The sequence below is a fragment of the Calliphora vicina genome, chromosome 5 (genome assembly GCF_958450345.1).
Source record: "Calliphora vicina chromosome 5, idCalVici1.1, whole genome shotgun sequence".
Lineage (NCBI taxonomy): Eukaryota > Metazoa > Arthropoda > Insecta > Diptera > Calliphoridae > Calliphora > Calliphora vicina.
In genome coordinates this window covers 84627352-84653076 of record NC_088784.1, presented here as the reverse complement: position 1 = coordinate 84653076, position 25725 = coordinate 84627352, and the positions used below count along the sequence as shown (strand labels likewise).

General features: G+C 28.9%; 1 protein-coding gene across 2 annotated transcripts in view; it reads left to right on the top strand.

Moving 5' to 3' along the window:
* The window catches only part of LOC135959897 (nucleoprotein TPR), a 150785-nt gene that overhangs the window by 65439 nt on the left and 59621 nt on the right, over positions 1-25725 (top strand). For both annotated transcript variants that reach the window (XM_065511032.1, XM_065511031.1), the window contains exon 2: positions 20077-20314. In XM_065511032.1, coding sequence (XP_065367104.1) covers positions 20077-20314 — 238 coding nt within the window. The remainder of the gene's footprint in view (positions 1-20076; positions 20315-25725) is intronic.

Here is a 25725-nt window from a genome sequence, read left to right as displayed (position 1 = left end):
TTAAAAAAAAATCAAAAAAATCACTGGTGTTTACTCAAAAATTAGATTTTTGTCAGTATATATTAGGCATTAGAGAATACTTTGAACAAATTGCTAATAGCGTAACTTTTATAGTGCAAATACACAGTGCAAAATTTTACAGTTTTACTGGTTTCCACTCATTTTGAATAAAACACGGCAAATAGTCCCTATTAAATACTTTGACGTTATTGACAGTTACATACGTGTTTTACACCATTCAAATCATATGCTAATCAGGGTGCTAATTCTACCATTCATATACCAGCGAATACTTATTTCAACATGCGATTTTTTTATTTTCGGCTTCTCTTATTTGGTATCGAATAAAATGTATACACTCTTATAATGATTGTGCTCGAAAACGAGCGAGTTTTTACTCGAAAGTTAATAAGCGTTTATTTCGATTGCGAGTTCGAGAATTTGACCCTAGATCATTTACTGCACAGAGAAAACAGATTCGTGATAGCAACCGAATTTGTTGTCAATCGAATGATTCTGCCTTAGTGATCGAATTTTACAGTTGTGTCTACAAAATTTTAGAAGGGATAACCAACGTTTGGTTTCTTCAACTGAAATTCTTCTTTATCAACTGACTTTCAGTTGATAGAACCGAAAAATTCTATGTGTACAACCGAATCATTCTATTGGCAACAAATTCGGTTGCTATCACGAATCTGTTTTCTGTGTGTGAATTATTGATTACGCTTATTTCGTATTAACGATAGTCTAAACTTTAGACTATCCCATTTGAAGGCTTCGGCAGATTTTGACAGATCCTATTAAATGTTGTACACAACACTTCCTATAGAAAAAAACTGTTATACACAATATTTTCCAAAATACTGTTATACACTAATTTGTATATAGATATTTTGTGTACACAAAATGTTTCTATAGAGAAAACTATTATACTCAATATTTTCGGTAGAAAAAACTTTTATACACAATATTTTCTATACAAAAATTGTTATACACAACATTTTGTATAGAAGAAAAGTGTTAAACACAACACTATCTATAGATAAAACTGTAAAACACTACTTTTTATATAGACATTTATTGTACACACAATTTTTATATTGAAAAAACTATTATACTCAATATTTTCTGTAGAAAAAACTGTTATACAATATTTTCTGTAAGGATTATTATTATACTAAACATTTTTTATAGAAAAATACTGGTATACACAACACTTTCTATATATAAAACTGTTATACATTAAATTTTCCATAGAAAATACTGTTATACACTACTTTTTATATAGACATTTATTGTACACAGAATTTTTATATAGAAAAGTTATACAAAACATTTTCTATAGAAAACTGTTATATATAACATTTTCTGTAGAAAAAACTCCTATAGAAAAACTGTTATACAAAATGTTTTGTATAGATAAAACTGTTTTACAAAATATTTTTTATAGAAATAATATTTATACGCAAAATTCTATCTAAACATCCATTTTTGATCATCCATTTACGCATTAAATTGCTTTCAAACATTCCCGCTTATTCCAAAATAATAACTTATATATATTATCGATACATCAACATATCAGATATAGTCAGGTTCGAATGTTATTTAAAATCAGGAAAATCAGACCACAAATGACTGAGATATAAAAAAAAACCACGACTACCTTGATTTTTTTTATTTAAATTTTTTTTTCACCAACTATGAGTTTGTTATTCCCTTAGTAATTTTTCATTTGCGACCCCACAAAGTATATATATTCTGGATCGTTATAGATAGTTCAGTCGTTTTTGACATGTTCGACTGTCCGTCTGACCGTCTGTCCTTCTGTATGTTGAAACTTTCCGTAGCCCCCAAATAACTTACATACATGATTCATACATCAATATATCGGCTATAGACTCGGTTCGGTTCCTATTTAAAATCGAGAAACCAAAACAACGTCGATTTTTGGCCTATTTTTATACCATTCACCATGAGTGGCAAGGGTATATATAAGTTTGTCATTCTGTTTGTAATTTCTACATTTTTTATTTGCGACCCAAAAAAGTATATATTTTCTGGATCATTAGATAGATAGCGTAGTCGATATAGTCATGTCCGTTTGTATGTTGAAATCAACTTTCCGTAGCAACCAAATAACTCACAAACATGACTGATACATCAATATATCGGGAATTCTTCCGTCTCGGTTGTTATTTAAAATAGAAAAAATCGGCCCACAAATGGCTGATATATAAGGAAAAAATGGGACAACCTCTCTTGTTGGCCTATTGTTATACCCTTCACCTTCGTGAGAAGGGTATATTCCGTTCGTAATTTCCAAAATATAATTTTCCTATAAAGTATATACATATATTCTGGATCCTTATAAATAGCGGAGTCGATTAAGCCATGTCCGTCTGTCTGTATGTTGAAATCAATTTTCTAAAGACCTTAGATATCTTCGGGATCCAAATCTAGTTTCCTATTTAAAATCAGCAAAATCGGTCCACAAATGGCTGAGATATGAGGAAAATACCAGGACAACCTCGATTTTTGACTTATTTTTGACCTATATCTGGATTACTAAGTCATTAATATAGACAATATGGATATCTAATGATAGATATTTCAAAGACCTTTGCAAATGCGTATATAAGACCATAGTAAGTTGGATATACAATGGGTCAAAATCGGAATAAATATTTTTTTAACCCGAATTATTTTTTCACCAAAAAAAATTTTAAAACCCAAAATTTTTTTTTAAAATTTAAAAAAAAAAAATTTTAAATTTTAAATTTTCCAAAAAATTAAAAAAACAACTTGAAAAAAAAATAATTTTTGTTTACCTAAAAATATTTAAAATTTGTATTTTGAAGTATAATTTGGTGAAGGGTATATAAGATTCGGCACAGCTGAATATAGCTGTCTTACTTGTTTTATCTATATCTGGATTACTAAGTCATTTATATAGACAATATGTATATCTAATAATAGATATTTCAAAGTCTATTGCAATGAAGTATATAAGGCTATAGTAAGTTGGACCTACAATGGGTCAAAATCGGGAAAATATTTTTTAACCTGGATTTTTTTCACTCAAAAATTTGTTTGTGATACATTTTTTTTACAAATTGAAAAAAAAAATTTTTTAAAAAATTAAAAAAATTTTTTTTTAAAAAAATTAAAAAAAAAATTGGAATAAAACATATTTGGCACAGCCGAATATAGCTCTCTTACTTGTTGATCTATATATGGATTACTAAGTCATTAATAGAGACAATATGTATAAAAAAAGGAAAAATTTATTTTGAACAAAAAAAAATATTTTCACCAAAAAAATATTCGCAAAATCCAGTAGGTTGATTTTTGATACATAATTTTGGTTCGATATCAATATTTGTAAGACATTTATGTAGGTCAAAATTAACAACTCTTGATCAATTATCTCTGTATAATATTTATTTTATTCTTTTATATTATAATAAGCCAAAACTTCACCTTTGTAATCTTTGCGTATGCCTCCCTTAATCTTCAATAAATAATCACCAGTTGGAAATGGAACGTTGTGTATCAAATCGGACTTGAGAGTTAAGTTAGTAACAATTAGATCATGCTTGAAATAAAATGAAAAAATATGAAATTTAGGATATAAAATTTATGTTCTATAATTACACTTACATCGAAGGGACAGGAATGATTAATATTCGAATATTTGCTTATAGTGTTTACTACGATTTTCCAAAATATCAAACGATTGGGATTTTTCATAAAACTACAAAAATCGTAGGTAGTATTATAAAGCAATGGATTATATTTCTACATAAAAACCACCATTGACCTGTAGTGGAAATTTGTTAATTATTTATTTGAACATATATTTTGCCACTCACCGTTATATTGTCAATTGGAGTTTTTAGCAGGCCTATATGTATATTAAGGCCGATTTTATTACGAGCCATTACCTTTAAGTAGCAGCTTTTAAATTTAACAAACGACTTGTCAAATACATGACATTCTATTTTTGTTAGTTTTACTAATCTTGCACTAGTTCCTGACTGAATGTTTAAACAAAGGATTACTAATGATATATTAAAAATCAATGAGTTAAACACTTTCATGTTGAATTAGTTTTAGATTAACAATGCAAATGTTTCCCGTGTTAAATATTAATGAACAAATTATTAAGCCGTACTTAAGTGTAACTAAATATTAGTGTTCAACCGAATATTAGGTTTCGATTTTAGCTATTCGGTAAAGGTTTAAAATTGGAGCTATGAAAATTGAGTAAACTAATTAATATTTTTTGAACTAGTTGCTTTATAACTTAATGTTTAATGATTTAATTTCAATACACGCTACCTTGATAAAGATAAGGACATCCTTTCCAATCCCCATCCAATAATGTTTAGCTTGTTTGTCATAAACTTTCTAAAACCCCAAGTAGGTTAACATTTCATTACGTGTTCTATTGTATTCAAAAGAAAATGAAAATAAAGTAGTCAAACAGAAAAAAAAAGAACTAAAACATTTCTGACAAAGTCCTTCACCAAAAACAAAAAAAAAACTAATATTAAATCCATGCAAAACCTACAAAACATTTGTGTATGTATATTTGGAATACATGTGCTCAAGGTTTTTGTTTTTATCAAGTGCTCCAAATCTTTCATAAAGCATAATGTTGAGTTAAAAATAGAAAAAACAAAAGTTTGTTTAAAATATATTAACATCTAAACCATTACAAGATTTGGTTTTTTCAACAAAAATTCTTGCATGCATGAATAATTTGGAAAGGTAACCACCCACCCACCACTCATGCCAAACACTACTTAAATCTGCAACTTCAGCAGACAAAGCAGAGCCATTCACACTTACTCCTATATGCAAATAATTTGGTCTCGATCTTAATAATCTTGTTTAGGATTTTGAAGGTATATTAAGGTGGTCTTACAGTTTAACTTTGTGAGATTGTTTTAAGGTTGGAAATAAATCCTGGTTAATAAACCTAAACCGAAACTAACCGAAACTTGTTACAAAGATAACATGCCCTGTTTGGCCTCTGCAGGTTATGAGAGCCGACCACTGATTATTAAGTAAATTGACTGTGAAATGATGAAATATCAAGAATTGAGCTGTCATCCTTTGACATTTATTTAGTACAAAGATGAAGAATTTTAACAATGGAACACTACACTTGTGGACAATTCGAGGATCACGGTACTGTAGCTGACAATAGACCAAAACAATACAGTCGAAGTGGCCGTAGTGAGACAATCATGAGCCTGGAATAACGATGCATCACCAGAGGTACAGTTCAATTCTTTAAAGAATAACGATGCATCACCAGAGGCAAAGTTTAATTATTTAAAGAACTAAACCCGTTCGAATCACAGCCGGCTAAACAATTCAGCTGTTGTATGAGAAATTTTCCGGCTGCCTCGTTCTTGTTTTGGAAGACCCGAAATAAATTAACAACAAGTACATATGTTTCTACCTAATTATTGGGTGTATGACTTAATAATGTGGCATTTTTATTCTTAAAATTTTTAGCTTTTATTTTGAAAGATTTGTACAATATAAATTTATTCAGAGTATTGGCCATTTGCCCTATAGTTCAAAGTATCAGTTTTTCCGTGCGAAATTCAAATTTCGAAGTTGTTATTATTCATTATTTTTTATTGTCAACCTGTTACAAAAACTCCAATGCAATCAAATTCGCAATTGGTTTTTGTAAAATACAAAATACGGCTTGACAGCAAGCCTTCAAAGTCAAAGTTTCGATACATTTTTAAAAATTTGTGAATAGTATCAATATTATATTGTAACTTTTAATTGTTAATTGTGGAAAGTGTGTGAATAATTTAAATAATGTTTAAAATGGAAAACAACGAGACGTCTAAGTACTTAATTTTTCTTTCCTAAATATTTGGAAACTATTTCCCTTTATATTAAAAATTACAATTTTTAAACATAACCTTAAAGTAATTTTTTTTGATTACAAAACTTTAACTTTATGGAAGCTTTTAAAAAAATGTCAACGTTTGTTAAACTTAAAATAAAACGAAATAAATATATTGAAATGTTGTGAATTCATTTCACTTTATTTTATACTGCGCAATTTTGCGCTTTCAGAGTAATTTAATTTTTTCTAGGTTACTGTGCTATAAAAAAATGAACTTTTTGAAACTTGGCTAAAAGAACGCCCAAAAGAAACAAAGTATGATGCTATTATCAAATATATTGTGAAGAAAATTAGTGCTCCTGTTATTCCTAAGGGCTGTAAGAAATTATTGGATGAAAAAGTCCGCCATTTTGTCTACAATTACTTAAAAGTAAAATGTCAAAAATGAAGAAGAAAGGAAGATAATTTTCGAAATGAAAACACTATATGGCTTAATGGTGATATATGCTTTCAGATTTGTATCTTAGGTTACCAATGACATCCACAGTACACAAGGTATTAATACCTTGTGTACTGTCTATCATCCACAGATGTTAGAAAACACAGACAAAAAATAGGATCGTTTTACAAATTGAACATACCCGAGGTGTCCTACTATGGGGACCCCTGGTCGCCCCCCTGGTGGGCCCATGCGGTCAAAATTCAAAATTTAAATTCGTCAACACTTCTTCTTTGCGCATGTCAAATTTTATTCAAATCTAACTAAGGACTAAGGATTTAGAAATTACAGATTTATTTCCCTCTTTTTTTTCTATACCACTGTGCGAAGTTTTATGGATACTTCAATTAATATTTTGAATCAAATGTGTTTACAAAATGAATTACTGATTCAACTAATTTGACTGAAAACTAATATGAAATAATTTTTTTCTAATCAAAAGCAATGAATTTACTTTATTTTTCTCCTGATGGGTGGACAGAGGGTTAATTTTTTCTTAAATTTGTTGAAAATATAAGTATTTCTACCTATGGTTCAATTTTAGTATCAAACAGTAGAATACTTTAATAGTTATTAATTTCGCACGGAAAAAGTGATACTTTGAACTATAGTGCATTGTTAGCTATAACCCTTTCCCATCTTTCTGGCAACATATGGATTCCGAGTCAAAACAACTCAACATCAAGCCAATATCGGATAATCTGTTCCAAAGTGAAGCGTATCCCAGATATAGCGTTCTGCATCAATCGAAACAAATAGTAGTCGGACGGGGCAAGATCTGGACTATAAAGCGGATGAGGCAAAACTTCCCAACCACTTCTTTCTAAATAGTTTTTAACATGTGGCCGACAATTGTATTGATGGAATATTACGGTTTCATATCTGGCCGCAAACGAATACTCGCACCAAACGAATCAGTTGCGTTCGGTGCAGGTTGCCTGTGATGGTCTGGCCAGATATCGGCAGCACATTATAGATAGGAACCTTTTGCTGCCACCAATTACAGGGTATTTCCTTACCGCCATGGATATTAAGCTTTGGGTTATCGTAATGGATCCATTTTTCAGCGCAATGTATGATTCAGTGCAAAAATGATGTTCTTTCTCTCGGCTTCAATTCGTATTGTACCCAATTTCCCTACTTTTGGATAATTCTTGATGCTCGCAAACGTTTTGAAACTGCTGATTGAATAGCTCACAATGATTTTGCAAGCTGTTGTTGAGTTTGACAACAATATTAATGGAGTAATGCCTTCAATTCTTGGTCTTCAAACATTTTTGGCTGGCCTGGCCGATATTTGTCCTCCGTGTCAAAATCACCAGATCTGAACAGAACAAACCATGTCCGAGGGAACACATTCACCATAAGCTTTGGTGAGCAATCGGTGTGCTTTAGCTGCATTTTTTATATCCTTCGCCATGAGTGGCTAGGGTATTTATAAAGTATGTCATTCCGTTTGTAATTTCTACATTTTTCATTTGCGACCCCACAAAGTATATATATTCTGGATCGTTATAGATAGCGAAGTCAATGTAGCCATGTCCGTCTGTATGTTGAAATCAACTTTCCGTAGCCCCTAAATAGCTTACATACATGATTCATACATCAATATATCGGGTATTCTTCCGGCTCGGTTGCTATTTAAAATCGATATAAGGCTGAGATATAAGGAAAAAACCGGGAAAACCACGATTTTTGGCCTATTTTTGATCTATATCAGGATTACTAAGTCATTACTATGGACAATATGGATATCTAATGATAGATATTTTAAAGTCCATTGCAACGATGTATATAAAGCTATAGTATGTTGGACCTACAATCGGTCAAAATCGGGAAAAATATTTTTTAACCAGAATTTTTTTTTCATCAAAATTTTTTTTTGTCATAAATTATGTTTCCAAAAATAAACTTTTAAAAAATTTAAAAATAAATTTTGGAAAAGAAAAAAATTAAAAAAAAACTTTTTTATAAAAAAATTTCAAAAAAAAAAATTAAATTTTGTTTACCTAAAAATTTTTTTTAAAAAAGAATTATTTTTAAGTATAATTTGGTGAAGGGTATCTAAGATTCGGCAGAGCCGAATATAGCTCTCTTACTTGTTTTCATATTAAAGAAGTAAAGCAAAACTTCCCACATATGATGCTTTCTTGGCATAAAATTCGAAATTTACCTTTTTATTGTTTCGATTTTGGTATTTGGTAAAATTTTGTCCGACAAAATATTATAATAAAACTAAATACTGACCGAAACCAAGTATTTGGTCGAACTCCACTAATTTTGTTTAATTAGCGGAGTGTGTTCTGGCCTTATATCACATTTGCAGGTGTGTAAATTTACTTAAAGCTCTTGCTGGTTAAAATATTCTTTACTTAGTCCAGTCAAATAGGCTTTTTACTGCAAAATAATTAATAGAAGCAAACAAATTAAATCACGTGTCCACCACTAGGTCAAAGGGCATAAAAATCCATATTTTGCATATAGTTTTATAAGTTGTTGCTTTATTATTAAACTTTTAGATAATTAATTTCACTTGCCCATATACATATGTATGTAAAAATGTTGTAAAATGTTAATGTTAGTCGGTTAATTGACTTGTCTGACATTTATTGGGTAGGGTAACTCAAATTCGTATTTTCCTAAAAATATAAATCTTAGGTTTATTTTGTTATTTGTCCAAGAGCATATAAAAAAAAACAATTCAATTGTTTTTTAATAATTTTGGAAATGTGATGATTATTTAATGACTAAATCATTAAGATAATGATCTAATTTAATAAAAATATAAACACACCGAAATATTAACATAATAAATGAGATAACAACTCCAACAAAATATGTAAATTAATGAAGAATTTTAAGATTTCTTCGATCTGACTCCTTATATTTAATTCATAATGGTATCGATGATATTTCACATACATATTTAAAAGACCCTTTATAACAAGTACCAATTTAGCAAAAGCGAAATGGTTTTTATTATGATTCTAATTTCTATTGCAATGTTATACCTTTTCAATATTAAAATTAGGTTCTATAGTGTTTCTATTCCATGTTCATGTTCTTGAAATTATTAATTTTCAATACCTTTATTATTATCCAACAATATTGTGTTTTCATATTCAAATCAATCAAATTTTCTAGTTTAAATTATTCTCAAATAAGCCAAAGTAAAACATCGAACTAGTAAATTGTTTTCCCTAAAATCTATTCATTTGATATTTAACACATACAAAACTTCATAGTTTCTCAAACTTGATACCAATGATCTCCATATAAATTAATTTTTATGCTGATTTATCACAAAGATGTTGGCAACTTTTTGATAAACCAACCATAATAAACCTCATAAATAAAGTTTTTTATTGACATACCATAAAATCTAACCCATTTAAAAACTTAAAATGTTTTTTTTTCTTATTTCGTTTCATTCATAAACCAAAACGATAAAAGAAAAACGAAACTGTCAAAAATTTTCTAGTAAAACAAATTTTATTTCATCAACTAATCTTTGTTGTCAACTCTTTAGAGAGAAACTTAACTTTTCGTAACAATAAAAATTCATTCATAAACTATAAAACCAACTAAACCAAAAACTAACAGCAAGAAATAAACTAAACAACTTTTCTTTAACGTGGTTGTTGTTATTGTTGTTGTCGTGTGTAAATCTTCAGATACTGTCAACAAAATGACAAACAACAATAAAAACTACTTAAAAATAGAGCTTATTTAAGTTTTTGGTTTTTTTTTTCGTTTTTCGAAACTATCAATGAATATTTTTTTGGCAAAAATGTTGGCAAAAACAAATTTTAATAAATCCTTGTTAAGAAGTAAACAAGTTTTTGACACTTTAATTGTAAATAATTTTAAGACTTTTAGGTTCGAATGTTGTTGTTGTTGTTGCTGTTTTAGAGGGTAGAAATAAACATTGTACAGTTTTTGTTTTATAATCATGTGGCAACAAACTGTCACTGCCCACTTGCTGTCAAATTTAAAAAACATCAACAATAATAACCAAAATATTGCCAAATGGCCAACCAAACAAACAAAAAAACCAAAAACTAAATGTTCTTGCCAATGGAACCAGCTTTAATAAATGTTTAATAAATAACATTTTCAACTTTACAGAAAATTTAAAAAAAAAAAAAAACATTTTAGCTTTATGTATAGTGTGTTGTATGTGTTGAATACAATTTAAATGTTTGAATTATTTGTTGGCAATACGAGTTCTTGTACCAACAGCAACATTGTCATTTGATACTCCCAAGTGTTTGCTGTTAGTAGAGATGATCAAATGGGGACAATTGTTGGATGTTGGTACAATTATAAGCTGAAAAGTACTATGAAATAACAGCTGGAAAGTACTAAATACAACACAACTCTGTTGAGTTAACAGGGACCTGTTAAAATGATAACATAGCTCTGTTAAATATATAAAAAATTGGAGTACAAAATGAAGAAACAATTTTTGAACACATTTTTAGACCAAATTGACCATGATAAATGGAATGGTTACCCACAGGGCAACAAAATCGAAAAATATTAGTACAAATATGGTCCAAATTTTAAATTCTATAGTGTTTTTTTTAAAAAATATTTAACTAAAATTGTGAATTGTTTTAGACGTTTCACCACATAATTAATGATAACTCAAAAACAGTTAATCCAATGTTATTAAAATAAACTAAGGAAAATTAAAATTTGCATATCCTTTGATCCGTTTATATATTGCATTTTAATGGGCTCCGTAGTTTCGGGGTTATAATAAAAAATTTAAGCAAAAAATATATTTTTCACGTGAAAATAGAAATTTTTTTTATTTTAAAAAAATCATGAAAAATCGAAAACGGCAGAAATTGTTCAGGTTTATTACTTTATCCCAAAGCCACATGTAATGACAATAAAACGAGATATTGATCATAAAAATCGATGGATTATTTTCTAATTTATTCAAAATTAAGTGAATTCGCCCATTTTCACAAAATTTTAGTTTTTTGTTTGATATACCTAAAATTGAGTACTTAATGTTCTTCTTTTGACTGATTGAATTTTGAAAACATTTTCCCCATGCTCTATACAAATTTTCTTATATATATTACGATTCAATCGGTTCAGTAGTTTCGGGGTTATAATAAAAAATTGAAGCAAAAAATATATTTTTTATGTGAAAATATAAATTTTTTTATTTTAAAAAAAATCATGAAAAATCGAAAACGGCAGAAATTGTTCAGGTTTATTACTTTATCCCAAAGCCAAATATAATAGTTACAAAATGAGATATCTGTCATAAAAATCGATTGATTATTTTCAAAGTTATTCACAATTAAGTGAATTCGCCTCATTCTCACACAATTTTAGTTTTTTGTTTGATATACATAAAATTGAGTAGTTAGTGTTCTTCTTTCGATTGATTGAATTTCGAAAACATTTTCCCCATGCTATGTACAAATTTTCTTATATATATTGCGTTTCAATCAGCTCAGTAGTTTCGGAGCTATAATAACAAATTGAAGCAAAAAATATTTTTTTTTCGAGAAAATACCATTTTTTTGTTTTAAAAAAATCATGAAAAATCGAAAACGGTACAAAGTGTTCAGGTTAATTAGTTTATCCCAAAGCCACATATAATAGCTATAAAATGAGATACCTATCATAAAAATCAATTGATTCTTTTCGAATTTATTCACAATTAAGTGAATTCGCTCATTTTCACTAAATTTTATGAATGGAAATTTTATTGTAAAACAAAAAAAAAAGCTATTTTCACGTAAAAAATATATTTTTTGCTTCAATTTGTTATTATAACTCCAAAACTAAGAAGTCAAGCCTTTATTTGCTGTTGACCTGTGTTATTTACTTAATAGAAAAATTTTGAAAATAAATACATTTCGTTAGCTTAGTGAGCAAACCAACTAAGTCCACTTTTTATGAAAATTGAGATTTTAATAAGTTAGAATTACTTCGTTAAAATACACAGTTTGCTTAAAAACGTTCTCTATTATTTTATTTTTATATTGTGGTATGCAAAAGTGCCAAGTCCATTTTGTGGCATGTAAACGTGCTAAGTTATTAAATATCTAATAGTGCCAAACTTGTCCAACAGCATTTTTGGAATAGCGCCCCTATAATTCTGATAGGATTTAGTAGAACATTTTTGTAGAATAAACTTATAGTCCAGCTGGTCTGAGTTTTTTTTTACAGTGGGTCAAAAATTTAATTTTTTGATCGAAGGAAGCTTTATATTAAATGAAAAAAATTTTGTAAGTTAATGTGTAAGGGAATTCTTATTGTCAAAGTTATATTATGGAATTTTATGGGGATCATTTTTGTTGAAGATCTTAACCCTCTAGCTCCTCTATTTAGGGGTAAATTTTACCCTTTTTTGGAGAATATCGAAAAAATATTTTCATAAAGAACATTTAAAGATTAAAATATTCTACGAAAATTTTTGCCGAACAATTTTAGTGGGGGTCACCAAAGACACCAAAATTGTTAATAAAGCCCTTTACGCTTAATTCGAAAAATTACACACCAAAATTACAAATTACACAAAATTACACGGGTCTTAAATTTTTTTTAAAAAAATCGCCAAAAATCTATTTATGATTCGAATGAGCTGAAATTTAACATATAAATAGTCCTTGAAAAGATCTACAAAAACCTTATACATTTGTAAGTTATCTGTTTTACTTCAAAAGATATTTAGGTTGGTTTACTTCGGTTATTTTGCTCGATCTTTTTTTTTATTTTTTAAATATGGCGGGCCTACGGAGGGTCGGAATTAGAATATCAGCTATAATTGTGATAAAAAAAAAATAAAAACAACATAATAACAGTTATCTTGTCCCTATAAAAAGTTCAAGACATCCATAATTGGAACATGTAAAAACGGCCGTATTTTTACGTTTTTCCCCAAAAAGGCCCTATATATTTTCTTTTGTAGAAAAATATTTTCTTTGGTACTATATACAATTTTTATGTGACCCGGAAGGAGAACTTAATGCACTAGCGTTTAAAGTAAAGTTTGGCTAACTTAAGCGTATGTAGTCCCCCCCCAGAACTATCTAAACTTGGTCAATTTTAAAAAAAGAAATTAGGTTTGAGTAAAAGATTCTTAAAACTCAAAGCACCGATCCTCTAAAAAGCTCCATAATTGATAGCCCTATATATTACCGAATTACAGGCAAATTTGTTTTACTATCATATGGTAATTAACGTCACAGTAGGCACTTTTGTAAAAAAAACTCAGTTTTTGGAACACATTTTCCCCGTTTTAAGAATTTCAGTATTTGAAAATTAAAAATGGCGAAATATATAATGGCATTGATTTAAGAACATTTAGATCTATATTAGTTCCAAATTTTGTTGTGATATCTTTAACCGTTAAAATCTTAAATCAATTCCAATTTTATATTTTTCTTCATGTAAAATCATATATAATATTTTTAGTTTTTAAGTGTTAGAACGAATTATTCAGATTTTTTTCCACAATTTAATAATTTTAAATTCCAATTTCCATGGAAAAGAAATAATGTTTGAGAATTAAAGTAAAGATGGTCCTCATAGTCAGGATCCTTATCTGATCATGTAGGAACGAGTAGATCCCTTAAAAGAGCAAGATAGAAAGAAATTGAAGTTATCTGTGGGATGAATCCAATTTCAAGGGAAAAGAGGCAACGTCGGCGTTCAAAATTTAACTGATTTTGTGTATAAACACCTAATATTATAAACCATAGTCAGAATCGTTAAAAGAAAGTTTCAGAACGATTTATTCATATTTTTCCAAATTGCTTGAGGGATAAGACCAATTTCTATGGAAAAGAGATATAATGGTCGGATAAAAGTTAATAGAATTTGTTATTAAGGTTGCCTTCTATTACAATTTTTATAAAGCATCCTTAACAGTGAGCGTAGTCCCCTTAAAAGTGAAAGATAGAAAAAAATGGAAATATTTCATAGATGAGTCCAATTTCCATGGAAAAGAGGTAACGTGAGCAGATAAAAGTTAAAAGGATTTACGTATAAGGTGGCCTTCTATTACAACGTATCCTGCAAACATACATAATCCATATTCAGAATCACTAACAGACTTTTAAAATCTCTGATTGATGGTTATTGCGATTTTGCAAAATTGATACCAAAAAAGGTACTATTTACTATTTTGCATCCCCATAAGTACGAAATTACACACTAAGTTGGCTTTTGTATGTAATAGAACAACAAATGTTTGTATTTTTGCAAACATTTTGCAAAATTTTAGCAGACAGATGGACGTTTAAATTAACCGACAAAATACAACACAAACATACAGACGGCCATAAAAAAATGCCAGACAGACAGACAAACAAACACAAAATCTCTAGACTTTATGTCTTGTTAAGTTTGCTTTGTTGTTTTAGTTAGATATTTCAACAAAACTGGAAATAGAAACAAAAATATAGAAGAGTCATAAATATGGCAATAGAAAATACAAAAAAAAAAAACAAATAATGTTAAACTAAAAATCTAATAGAGTAGAGTACACTACTTCATTTAAGGTCGACACATGCCAATAGCAGTTTCATAATGAAATTATTGGCTTTATTGGGGAAAATGCATGGTTTAGAAAATTTCTGTAATAAATAATTTGATTTCTAATTTCTTAAAACTTATTTTTGTTTCCCCAATCATTTATGAAGGATTTATGAAAGTAAAAAAAGAGATTTTTAAAAGTGGGCCTTGACATTTTTGAGTAATTCCTTAGAAAATTAGTAATGGGATTTTTTTTTAAAACATTTTTGTGTTGAATTTAAACTAGATAATAAAACAGAATTATGGGCGTAAAATTCATTTTCGGAAAAGGGCCTTATGATGAGCCATAATTAATTATTGACCGATCCTTACAAAATTTCGCTGTATGATTGTGTAGACATGAAACTTTTAATGGATACCGGTACCACACTATTACGAGAGAACATTAGGTGAAAATATGGACCGATTCTAAACAAATGTAATAGGTTTCCTTGCAAACGAATCATAGGTATCAATTTTTTAAATTTATAAGGTTTGTATTGATATTCAACTCAGAAAGTGATTCTGAACCGACAAGTATAACTTACTGTGGGATAACCTTCCAAACCTAGGTTGGAAAGATATAAATGTTGTCCTACTTTAAATGTAATGCTTGAGCGAACAATCAGATGCTTCTTGGTTTTAAGTTTATCCCCTGTTTTTCTAAAAACATATTTCCAGGTCACATTCCTGGCTATTCTACAATTGAATAGATGATAATCAGAGAAACCTGAAAGAGGTTAACCAGTGCATTATCCAAAGCAGACAGGAAAGACAATTTTCTGTCTTTCATTTTTTATATTAAAAAATTTTCTGTTTTGGGGTTGAAATTTTCTATACCACCTCCTTGAATTCGCGCCTGATCCAAAGAAATTTATTGTTATTGTTAAAAATGACATCCAATATTTTTAAAGAACTGTCGAATTGTCTAGAAATTTTAAAACGATTTCAAATTTAAATAATAACATGTGTCATATTATTAGCAGTCGCTTCTGATATCCATATTCGTACTATCTAGGGTTGTCAATTATTCGAGTACTTTTAATCAAATAAAAGTTCATAATTTTTTTATTATTTGAGTGATCAATTAATTTTGAAAATTTCCTCTATTATTGGAACGAATAAAGAATAAAAAATATTCGAATAAATTCCGAGTCAATAGAATTGCTCATCTTTTGAGGCCAAGAACGAATCAAGCCAATATCGGAGTGATCTGCATCGATCGAAACAAATATTTCCCAACCACTTCTTTCTAAATAGTTTTTAACAGATATTGCAAAATGTGGTGTTTTCATGATTGAATATTATGATTTCATGTCTGGCCGCATATTCAGGACGTTCTCTGGCCAATGCTGGCTTCAAACGAATCAGTAGCGTTCGGTACAGGTTCCCTGGATGGTCAGCAGCTCATAATAGATAGGACACTTTTGCCTCCCACCGAATACAGGGAGTTACCTTAGCGCCATGGATATTTGGCTTTAGTGTCGATTCGGCTGGTTGACCGGGCTTCACGTATGATCTCTTACGCTTCGGGTTATCATAATGGATCCATTTTTCATCGCAAGTAATGATTCGGTGCAAAAATTATTTTCTTTTATAGCGTTCAAACATTATTTCGGACATGCAAACTCGTCTTTCAAAGTCTCTTGGATTCAAATCCTATGGTACCCAATTTTCCTGGTTTTGGATAAATCCTGCTGCTTGCAAAGTTTTTGAAATTGCTGCTTGAGTATCATCCAATGATTTTGCAAGCTCTTCTTGATCTTGACACTTTTTTTTTATTTTAACATGAAAATGTATTTATTCGATTAATCGACAATTATTTATCGAATAATTTTGTAATCTAAATTAACAAATTTTATTCATTCGAAGAAAAACTATATTTTTTCCTCGATTATTCGAATGACAGTAGTTCATTCCTAGAAGTTTAAAAATAAAAATATGGCCAAAATCGACTTTAAGGCTTTTGTAGTTAGGCTGAAATTGTACATAAAAGTTCAAAACAAAAAGCTTTTTTAAAAATAATAAAACAACATGTTAAATTATATTTGAAATTTGTTTTATGGTAGGAAATTTAAAAAAATAGTTAACTTTATGGACCTGAAATCGACTTAAGGCTTTTGTAGTTAGGCTGATAGTCAACTTTATGGACTTTAATTTTTTTTACATAAAATTTTGATGAAAAAAAAAGATACAAAAAATATATACAAAAATACAAATGACAGTAGATCATTCCTAGAAGTTTAAAAAAAATTTTCCAAAATCGACTTTGTAGTTAGGCTGAAATTGTACATAAAAGTTCAAAACAAAAAGCTTTTTTAAAAATAATAAAACAACATTTTCAATTATATTTGAAATTTGTTTTATGGTACGAATTTTCAAAAAATAGTTAACTTTATGGACTTAAAATCGACTTTAAGGCTTTTGTAGTTAGGCTGATAGTCAACTTTATGGACTTCAAATTTTTTTTACATAAAATTTTAATGAAAACAAAAAAAGATACAAAAAATATATACAAAAATACAAAATCTGTTCTAAGAATTCCAAATATGGAAAAACAACGGATAAATAACTTATATACGGCTCCAAAGGGCGTGCAGGAAAAAACATGCATTTGAATGATTTCGGTTTACCTGCTGATAACTGACTCTTTATTATATACTTCTGGAGATTAAAATAACTACATATACACAGCCTCAAAAGTGAGTAAACACTACAAATTATTTGATTTTTTTAAGATAATGAAAATCCTAAAATCTATTCATCGATTAAAAGTTAAAAGTATCGGTTTGTTGAAGATTGGGCTGAATAATAGATTCCGTTCCGGAAAAAAGATTTAAGTCGGACTATAACGATTTTCATGATCTTAAAAAAATCAAAAAATTCACTGGTGTTTACTGAATTTTGAGGCTGTGTGTAGTGTGAAAATCCTAAACTAACTACACTTTAGATTACTTAGGGACACTAAGGTGGTAATTGACTTATCATTGCCTTACAAGTGGCTGAAAAGAGTCAAATTATCCAAAATTATATTAATTGAAGTCAGCCTAACTACACCATTTCCAATTGTATTTCAGAAGTTTCTAATTGTATTTCAGAAATTTTCAATTGAATTTCAGAAATTTCTAATTATATTTCAGAAAATTCCAATTCAATTTCAGAAATTTCCATTTATATTTCAGAAATTTCCATTTATATTTCAGAAATTTCCAATTATATTTCAGAAATTTCTAATTATATTTCAGAATTTTCCAATTGTATTTCAGAAATTTCCATTTGTATTTCAGAATTTTTAATTTATATTTAAAATGTTTCTAATTGTATTTCAGAATTTTCCAATAGTATTTCAGAATTTTCTATTTGTATTTCAGAAATATACATTGGTATTGCTATTAGAATTTTCTGAAATACAAATGGATATTTCTGAAATACAATTGGAAACTTTTTAAGTATTAAATAAAAATTCTGAAATACAAATGGAAATTTCTGAAATACAATTGGAAAATTCTGAAATACAATTGGAAATTTCTGAAATATAAATGGAAAATTCTGAAATATAATTGGAAATTTCTGAAATATAAATGGAAATTTCTGAAATATAAATGGATATTTCTGAAATTGAAATGGAATTTTCTGAAATATAATTAGAAATTTCTGAAATTCAATTGGAAATTTCTGAAATACAATTAGAAACTTCTGAAATACAATTGGAAATGGTGTAGAATTAAGTGAAAACTATTGTCTAAATAGGTTAAATTTTTAACTAACAAAGCTGAAGAGGAATATTAACCCTTAAATGCATGATTTTTACTTTTATTTTTCTATAAAGTATCAAATATTTAGTTGATTTTTATTTATTATATTTCATGTAGCTTTAGTTTGATTTAGAATTTCGTTAGCTGAAACATTTCGTACTCCATTTTATTTTTCTGAACTAAAATCTGAATTAGTATCAAGCTTATATTCATCTAAAATTAAGTGGAACTGAAATGTAGACAATTGGCAACAATATGCATTAAAGGGTTAAAACAGTTCGTGGCTATATTATTTGCTTCCCTACTGTAGAGTACTAAACCTCACCAAACTTGCCAAAACAAATCAGTGAAATGTCAAAAGCTGTAAAAATTTCAATTGCTTTACAAAAAAAAATAAACAAAATCTAGTATTAGAGCTTAAAACGTATTTAGGCGTTAATTTATCGTGTTCCATAACTGTGTTAAAATTATTTTGCTTGTTTTTCGGAAAAAATATTTGATATAAATGTCATTTTTATGCATTGAAATGTTTTGGAAAAAAAAAAGAAATAACAACAACTAGTTCATCTGGAAAAATGTTGAGTGTGTGTGGAACTGTTTTCGCAGTTGTGAAAAGGTGCAGTCATACAGTATAATTTTACAGTCACACATGCTTGATAAAAATCTATTAAATATTTATTTTATTATTTTGTATTTTTTTTTTTTTTTTGAGCATTTTCCACATGTGAGTCTGCAAAGCAAACAGTGGGTTAAAAAAGGAAATTTTTTTAAAAAAAATTAAAAATTTTAAAACTGAATAAAAAAGGGAAAAAAGGAAATTTTTTTAAAAAAAATTAAAAATTTTGAAATTTTAATTGTATAATTTAAAAAAAAATACAAAATTAAACATTTTCAAACTTAATAATTGTTGGAGAAAAGTAACTTTTAGAATAAATTGTGCTAATACAAATATTTGTTTAAAAAAATTTGGAAAAAAAATATTAAATTTGATCAGAGCTGGTAACTGATGACACCCATTTTAAGTCTCCTAACCCACTGTTACAAATCCAAAAACGTACTTGCATGCAGACACATTATTTTTTCAGCTCTTTACATACATATACTATGTGTACCTATATATTTATTTTCCCATTTGTGACTTTGGAAAAAAATATCAATTTTTTATTTCATACAAGTGTGTCTCACAAGTATAAAGATAAATTTTTATTTCAATTGACATTTTAATCTAAATTCATTGAATTTTAAGAGAACGGCATTAAAAAAAACGAATTTAATTTACATTTTGCACAAGTTAATTTATTTTATTAAATTTTTCAACACAAAATTTTGCAGCAATTTGAAATTTATTTGAAAATATTAATAAAATTCTTGTATTCCTTTAATTTTAGACAACTTGATATCAAAGAATGTGAAGATGATGATAAAGATGATTTGCATGCGACAGCGTTTGTGCCACCCACCAATTATATAAAAATTTCTCAAGGAAAAATACAATTAGTACATCAGCCGCCGCCGCCGACACCAACAACAACGCCCTCAACACTGCTGCCGCCGCCACCCTGCTCACCACCACCCTCATTCAGCAGCCAGCATATATGCAATGGTTTGGAGTCGCCCAACGACAAGGTATGTTTGTATCCATTCATATGTTTGATGGCAAATATTTGTATTTTCATTATGGCTTTTAAACTGGTTGATTGGCAACATCATCATCATCATCGTGGTGGAAATGTTAATATTTTTTCCTACTAAAACTCCTAGATTTTACTCGTACGACTTAGATTCTAGTAGCTTTAGTAGTTGCATTTTGTGTATTTAAAATGCATTGAGGTTTTTTGTTTTGTTTTTTGTAATCCAGCAAATCCTTTTAGTACTCATTTCCCTGTATATGTAGTGGTTTTGGTATTTGTTTTTTTGTTTAACTATAATTAAAATATAATTAAAAATTATGAGCTTTTAAGCGCACAATGGTTTTTGTATTTAATATTAAGGGTATTCACGGTATGTCATGCTACATGAAAACGATATACAAGTCAGATTCTTTGGAAACAGTACCTAACTCTAAATATGTGTTAGTAACAAAACTAAACAAGTGTTGCTACCTTTTTAATTTTCACCAGACACACACAGTAGAAAAGTATACATAGAGACGAGACACTCCATTTTGTCAAATAAAAATAACACAAATCATATATATAATACAAAATACATTGACTAACATGTATTTTGTTGTTGCGAGAGTTAGGTTTTCGACAATTACGTCTCGTCCCTATGTTACCCTATGCACATAGAGTTCCATAAAAATTTTATTCTATATTCAATATCATAAATTGAAATTTCTAAATTTTAAATTCAACCACTAACAAAATAAAAATTAATAGGTAAACAAAAAAATTTTTTTTCCAAAGTTGTTTTTTGAATTTTTTGGAAAAAAAATTTTTCGAATTGTCATTTTAAAATTTAAAATTTTTAATTTTAAAATAGGTTTTTTTAAAATTTTTAAATTTATTTTGTTGTTTTTAAATTTTTTTTTTGGTGAAAAAAAAATTCGGTTTAAAAAATATTTGTTCCGATTTTGACCCATTGTAGGTTCAACTTATTATGGTCTTATATACGTCGTTGCAAAGGTCTTTGAAATATCTATCATTAGATATCCATATTGTCTATATTAATGACTTAGTAATCCAGGTCAAAAATAGGTAAAAAATCGAGGTTGTCCTGGTTTTTTCCTCATATCTCAGCCATTTGTGGACCGATTTTGCTGATTTTAAAATAGGAAACTTCTCGAAAGCATGTCTGACAGAATTATTGAAGATTTGGATCCCGAAGATATCTGGGATTTTCAGAAAATTGATTTCAACAGACAGACAGACGGACATGGCTTAATCGACTCCGCTATCTATAAGGATCCAGAATATATATATTTTATAGGGTCGGAAAATTATATTGTGAAATTACAAACCGAATGACAAACTTATAAAAATATATGTAGAATCTGGTTTATTTAAAGTGGACTTAGAACGTTTGCTTACTAAACTAACAATAAACAGAGGTTTAGAAACATTTTGTTTTGTAAATAATTCGGTGTTCATGAACGGTTAGATATTTATTAATGAAATTTTACAATGTCAGTTCTGAAGAGTTTTTGAATTAATTTATATTTTAATGGTTTCGTTATAATGGGGGCTAGTGAGGTCTATAACATAGAAGCAAAAGAACGAGAAAAAAATTTAAGTCAAATTAAAAAAAAAATCAACTTTTGTTTGATGGAAGATTCAGCTTATGTACAGGCATGATTTTAACAACTTTCGGGTCAAGATTTTTATGTGGCAGATGGACGTGGTAATGTTCAAGAATAATACTGGACATAAAAACAAACAAAATTCCCCAAAAAGTTTCTTGCGTGGCAAGCCATTTGCAGTTTCACTTAATAGTGAATTCACTGAATTGTAAATAAATTCAAAAAGAATCCATCGATTTTTATCAACGATATCTCATTTTATTCCTAATACATGTGGGTTTTCGATAAAGCAATAAATTTGAACAATTTCTGCAGTTTTCGATTTTTCATGATTTTTTAAAACAAAAAAAATAGCTATTTTCAGGTAAAAAATATATTTTTTGCTTCAATTTGTTATTTTAACTCCGAAACTACTCAGCCGATTGAAACGCAATGTATATGTGAAGATTTATACATAGCATGAGGAAAATGTTTTCAAAATCCAATCAATCGAAAAAACAACATTAACTACTCAATTTTATGTATAGCAAACAAAAAACTAAAATTTTGTGAAAATAAGCGAATTCACTTAATTGTGAATAAATTCGTAAAGAATCCATCGATTTTTATGATCGATATCTCATTTTGTTCCTAATGCATGTGGCTTTGCGATAAAGCAATAAATCAATAAACAATTTCTGCCGTTTTCGATTTTTCATGATTTTTTATACCCTACACCACCATAGTGGGAAGGGGATTATGCGTTTGTGCAGATGTTTGTAACGCCCAAAAATATTAGTCTAACACCCACCTTAAAGTATACCGATCGACTTAGAATCACTTTCTGAGTCGATTAAGCGATGTCCGTCCGTCCGTCTGGTCGGCTGGCTGGCTGTCCATGTAAACCTTGTGCGCAGAGTACAGGTCGCAATTTTGAAGATATTTCGATAAAATTTGGTACATATTATTTTTTCGGCTCAAGGACCAAGCCTATTGAAACTGGCTGAAATCGGTCTACTATTTCACCTAGCCCCCATACAAATGTCCTCCCGAAATTGGACTTTATCGGTCATAAATGTTTAATTTATATATGTATCTCCACAAATTCCGCTCCAAATAAGTTTTATATACACAAAATTCATGTCACCAAATTTTGTTACGATCGGTCCATAATTAGTCATAGCTCCCATATAGACCCGCTTCCGAAAATCACTTTAACGTGCATAAATCGCTTAAAAATGTTGGTAAACACACAAAATTCAACATAGTTAACTTTAATATAGACATAAATCACACGACCTAATTTCATGGTGATCGGTCCATAATTGGTCATAGCCCCCATATAACCCCACTTCCGAAAATCACTCAAAAATATAAATTATTGAAATTTTAAAAGAAAAAATTTTTTTGCTCTTTTACTTAGTGTAGGGTATTATATGGTCGGGCTTGACCGACCATACTTTCTTACTTGTTTAAAACAAAAAAATTAGCTATTTTCACATAAAAAATATATTTTTCTCTTCAATTTGTTATTATAACTTCGAAACTTCTGCGCCGATTGAAACGCAATGTATAAATGAGGATTTATACATAGCATGGGGAAAATGTTTTCAAAATTCAATCAATCGAAATATGAACATTAACTACTCAATTTTATGTATAGCAAACAAAAAACTAAAATTTTGTGAAAATAATCGAATTCACTTAATTGTGAATAAATTCGAAAGGAATCCATAGATTTTTATGATCGATATTTCATTTTATTCCTATTACATGTGGCTTTGCTATAAATCAATAAATCTGAACGATTTCTGGCGTTTTCGATTTTTCATGATTTTTTAAAACAAAAAAATTGCTATTTTCACGTAAAAAATATATTTTTTGCTTCAATTTGTTATTTTAACTCCGAAACTACTGATCTAACATAGTGATTTGCAATCGTTTAACCATTGGTTCAAAGTTTGAAATCTACTTAACGGCTTAAAAGATGTATTTATTCACAACGAAAATTGATAATGTCTAAACATCTTTTAAGCCGTTAAGTAGATTTCAAACTTTGAACCAATGTTTAAAGGATAAACTTATAAATTATTTACACGGTTTAATATTTATAACGTTCAGTGTTGCAAGCACATTAAAATTCCTCTCACAATTTTTAACATTTTGCAAATCTCTAATCCTTTACTCAGCAGTAGATTCTCGAGTTGAGTATTTAGAGAAAAAAACCGAAACCCCATTACCTCACTATAAATTTTAGTTAATAACAATTAAAACTACAACAAGAACAGCAGCAACAACAATATGTAGCAACAACAACATCAACAAAAGAAACAAACAAAAAAACAACAATTGTACAAACAACAAGTAAATACTATAAATTTCTTTAACGTTCATTGAACTTTTGCATTTAAGCTGCTGTTCAAACAGAGACGTTGTTGCAACTGCTACTGAAATTCATGCAACAAAACTATGAGTGTGTGTGACTGTGTAATTGCTACAATGAATGTGTGTGTGTGTGTGACATGTTGGCGGCTTCAAGCAGCAACAGTCAAACTACGCATTTTTATTCTCACAAAAAAAAAATATGAAAAAAAAGAAACAAAAACAGAAACTGAAACAGAGAACGTGATTGCACTTTTCTGGGTGCCAGTGCCATACAAACAAATGAAAGAACAAATAAATAAAACAACAAAAAAAAACCAGAGACGACACACAGAAACAGAAAAACTAACAGATGAAGTTTACAACAATTTATTGCACACAGAAACCAACACTCACAGATACCCAGATACTGAGTAAGTCTGCCTGCATTTGTACTCACTCTTGTTGCAAGGCAACATTTATCGTTAACTATTGTTGCTGCTACTTTAGCTGAATGTTTGAATTTCAGTTTGTATTTTTTATTGTTCGTTTACTACTTACATATTTACTGTATGGCAAAAAGAACGTTGACAATTTACACAGTCAAACAGAAAACAACAGGCAGGCAGCACAAGCAGCTCTGGCAAAAGTAGCAACAAATGCAGCAACCAGCAACAGCCAGGCACTGAGGCAGGCATCCGAATACAACACGATTTTAACATTATTAAGTGAGACGACATGTTTGGCTATTGCACGTACATTTTTTTTACTTATATTTCTTTTTCTTTCATTTATGCTTTCCCTTACCCCTTCCCCGCCAACTCCTTTATTTTGTTAGTTTGTTTGCGTTTTGTTACTAAAACAGACTTGTAAAGGAGGAATTTAATAGTTTTAAAAAATGTTGCCTATTGAAGCTTGAGAGGCTTTTTTGGTTTTGTGGGAAATTTTCAAGGACTTGTATTAAAAAAATAGAAATAATTTAGGGTATGTTGTGGTCATTGTTAAAATGGTAGAATTCTGAAAAGGAATTAAATTGAGTTATTAGGAATTTTGCTAACATGTGATAGTTATGGTGGCTTAGGGGTTTCTCTACTAAAAAATTTGTTAGTTTAATTTAATTTAAATTTCCGAAAAATTTAAATTTCTCTATCAGAACTCGCACTGTTAAAGGTTATGACCACGGATCATAATAGACCAACACCCTTCCTAAATATTCCAGCAAGATTCATCCGCCCATCTTCTGCCAATTTCCAGGAATTTAGATTCATCCATCCATTATAAGTAAATTTTAAAAATTCCGAAAAAATGTAAAAATATGTTTGACATTTATGATTTGACTTAGTTTTTGGAAAAAGCGGGAGATTAGTTCCCGTTTCCAACGTGAGTGGTCCATTTGGTCCAACCGTGTGATTATTATTCCATTTTGAATACACCTACCTTGATTTCTAATGTTTAA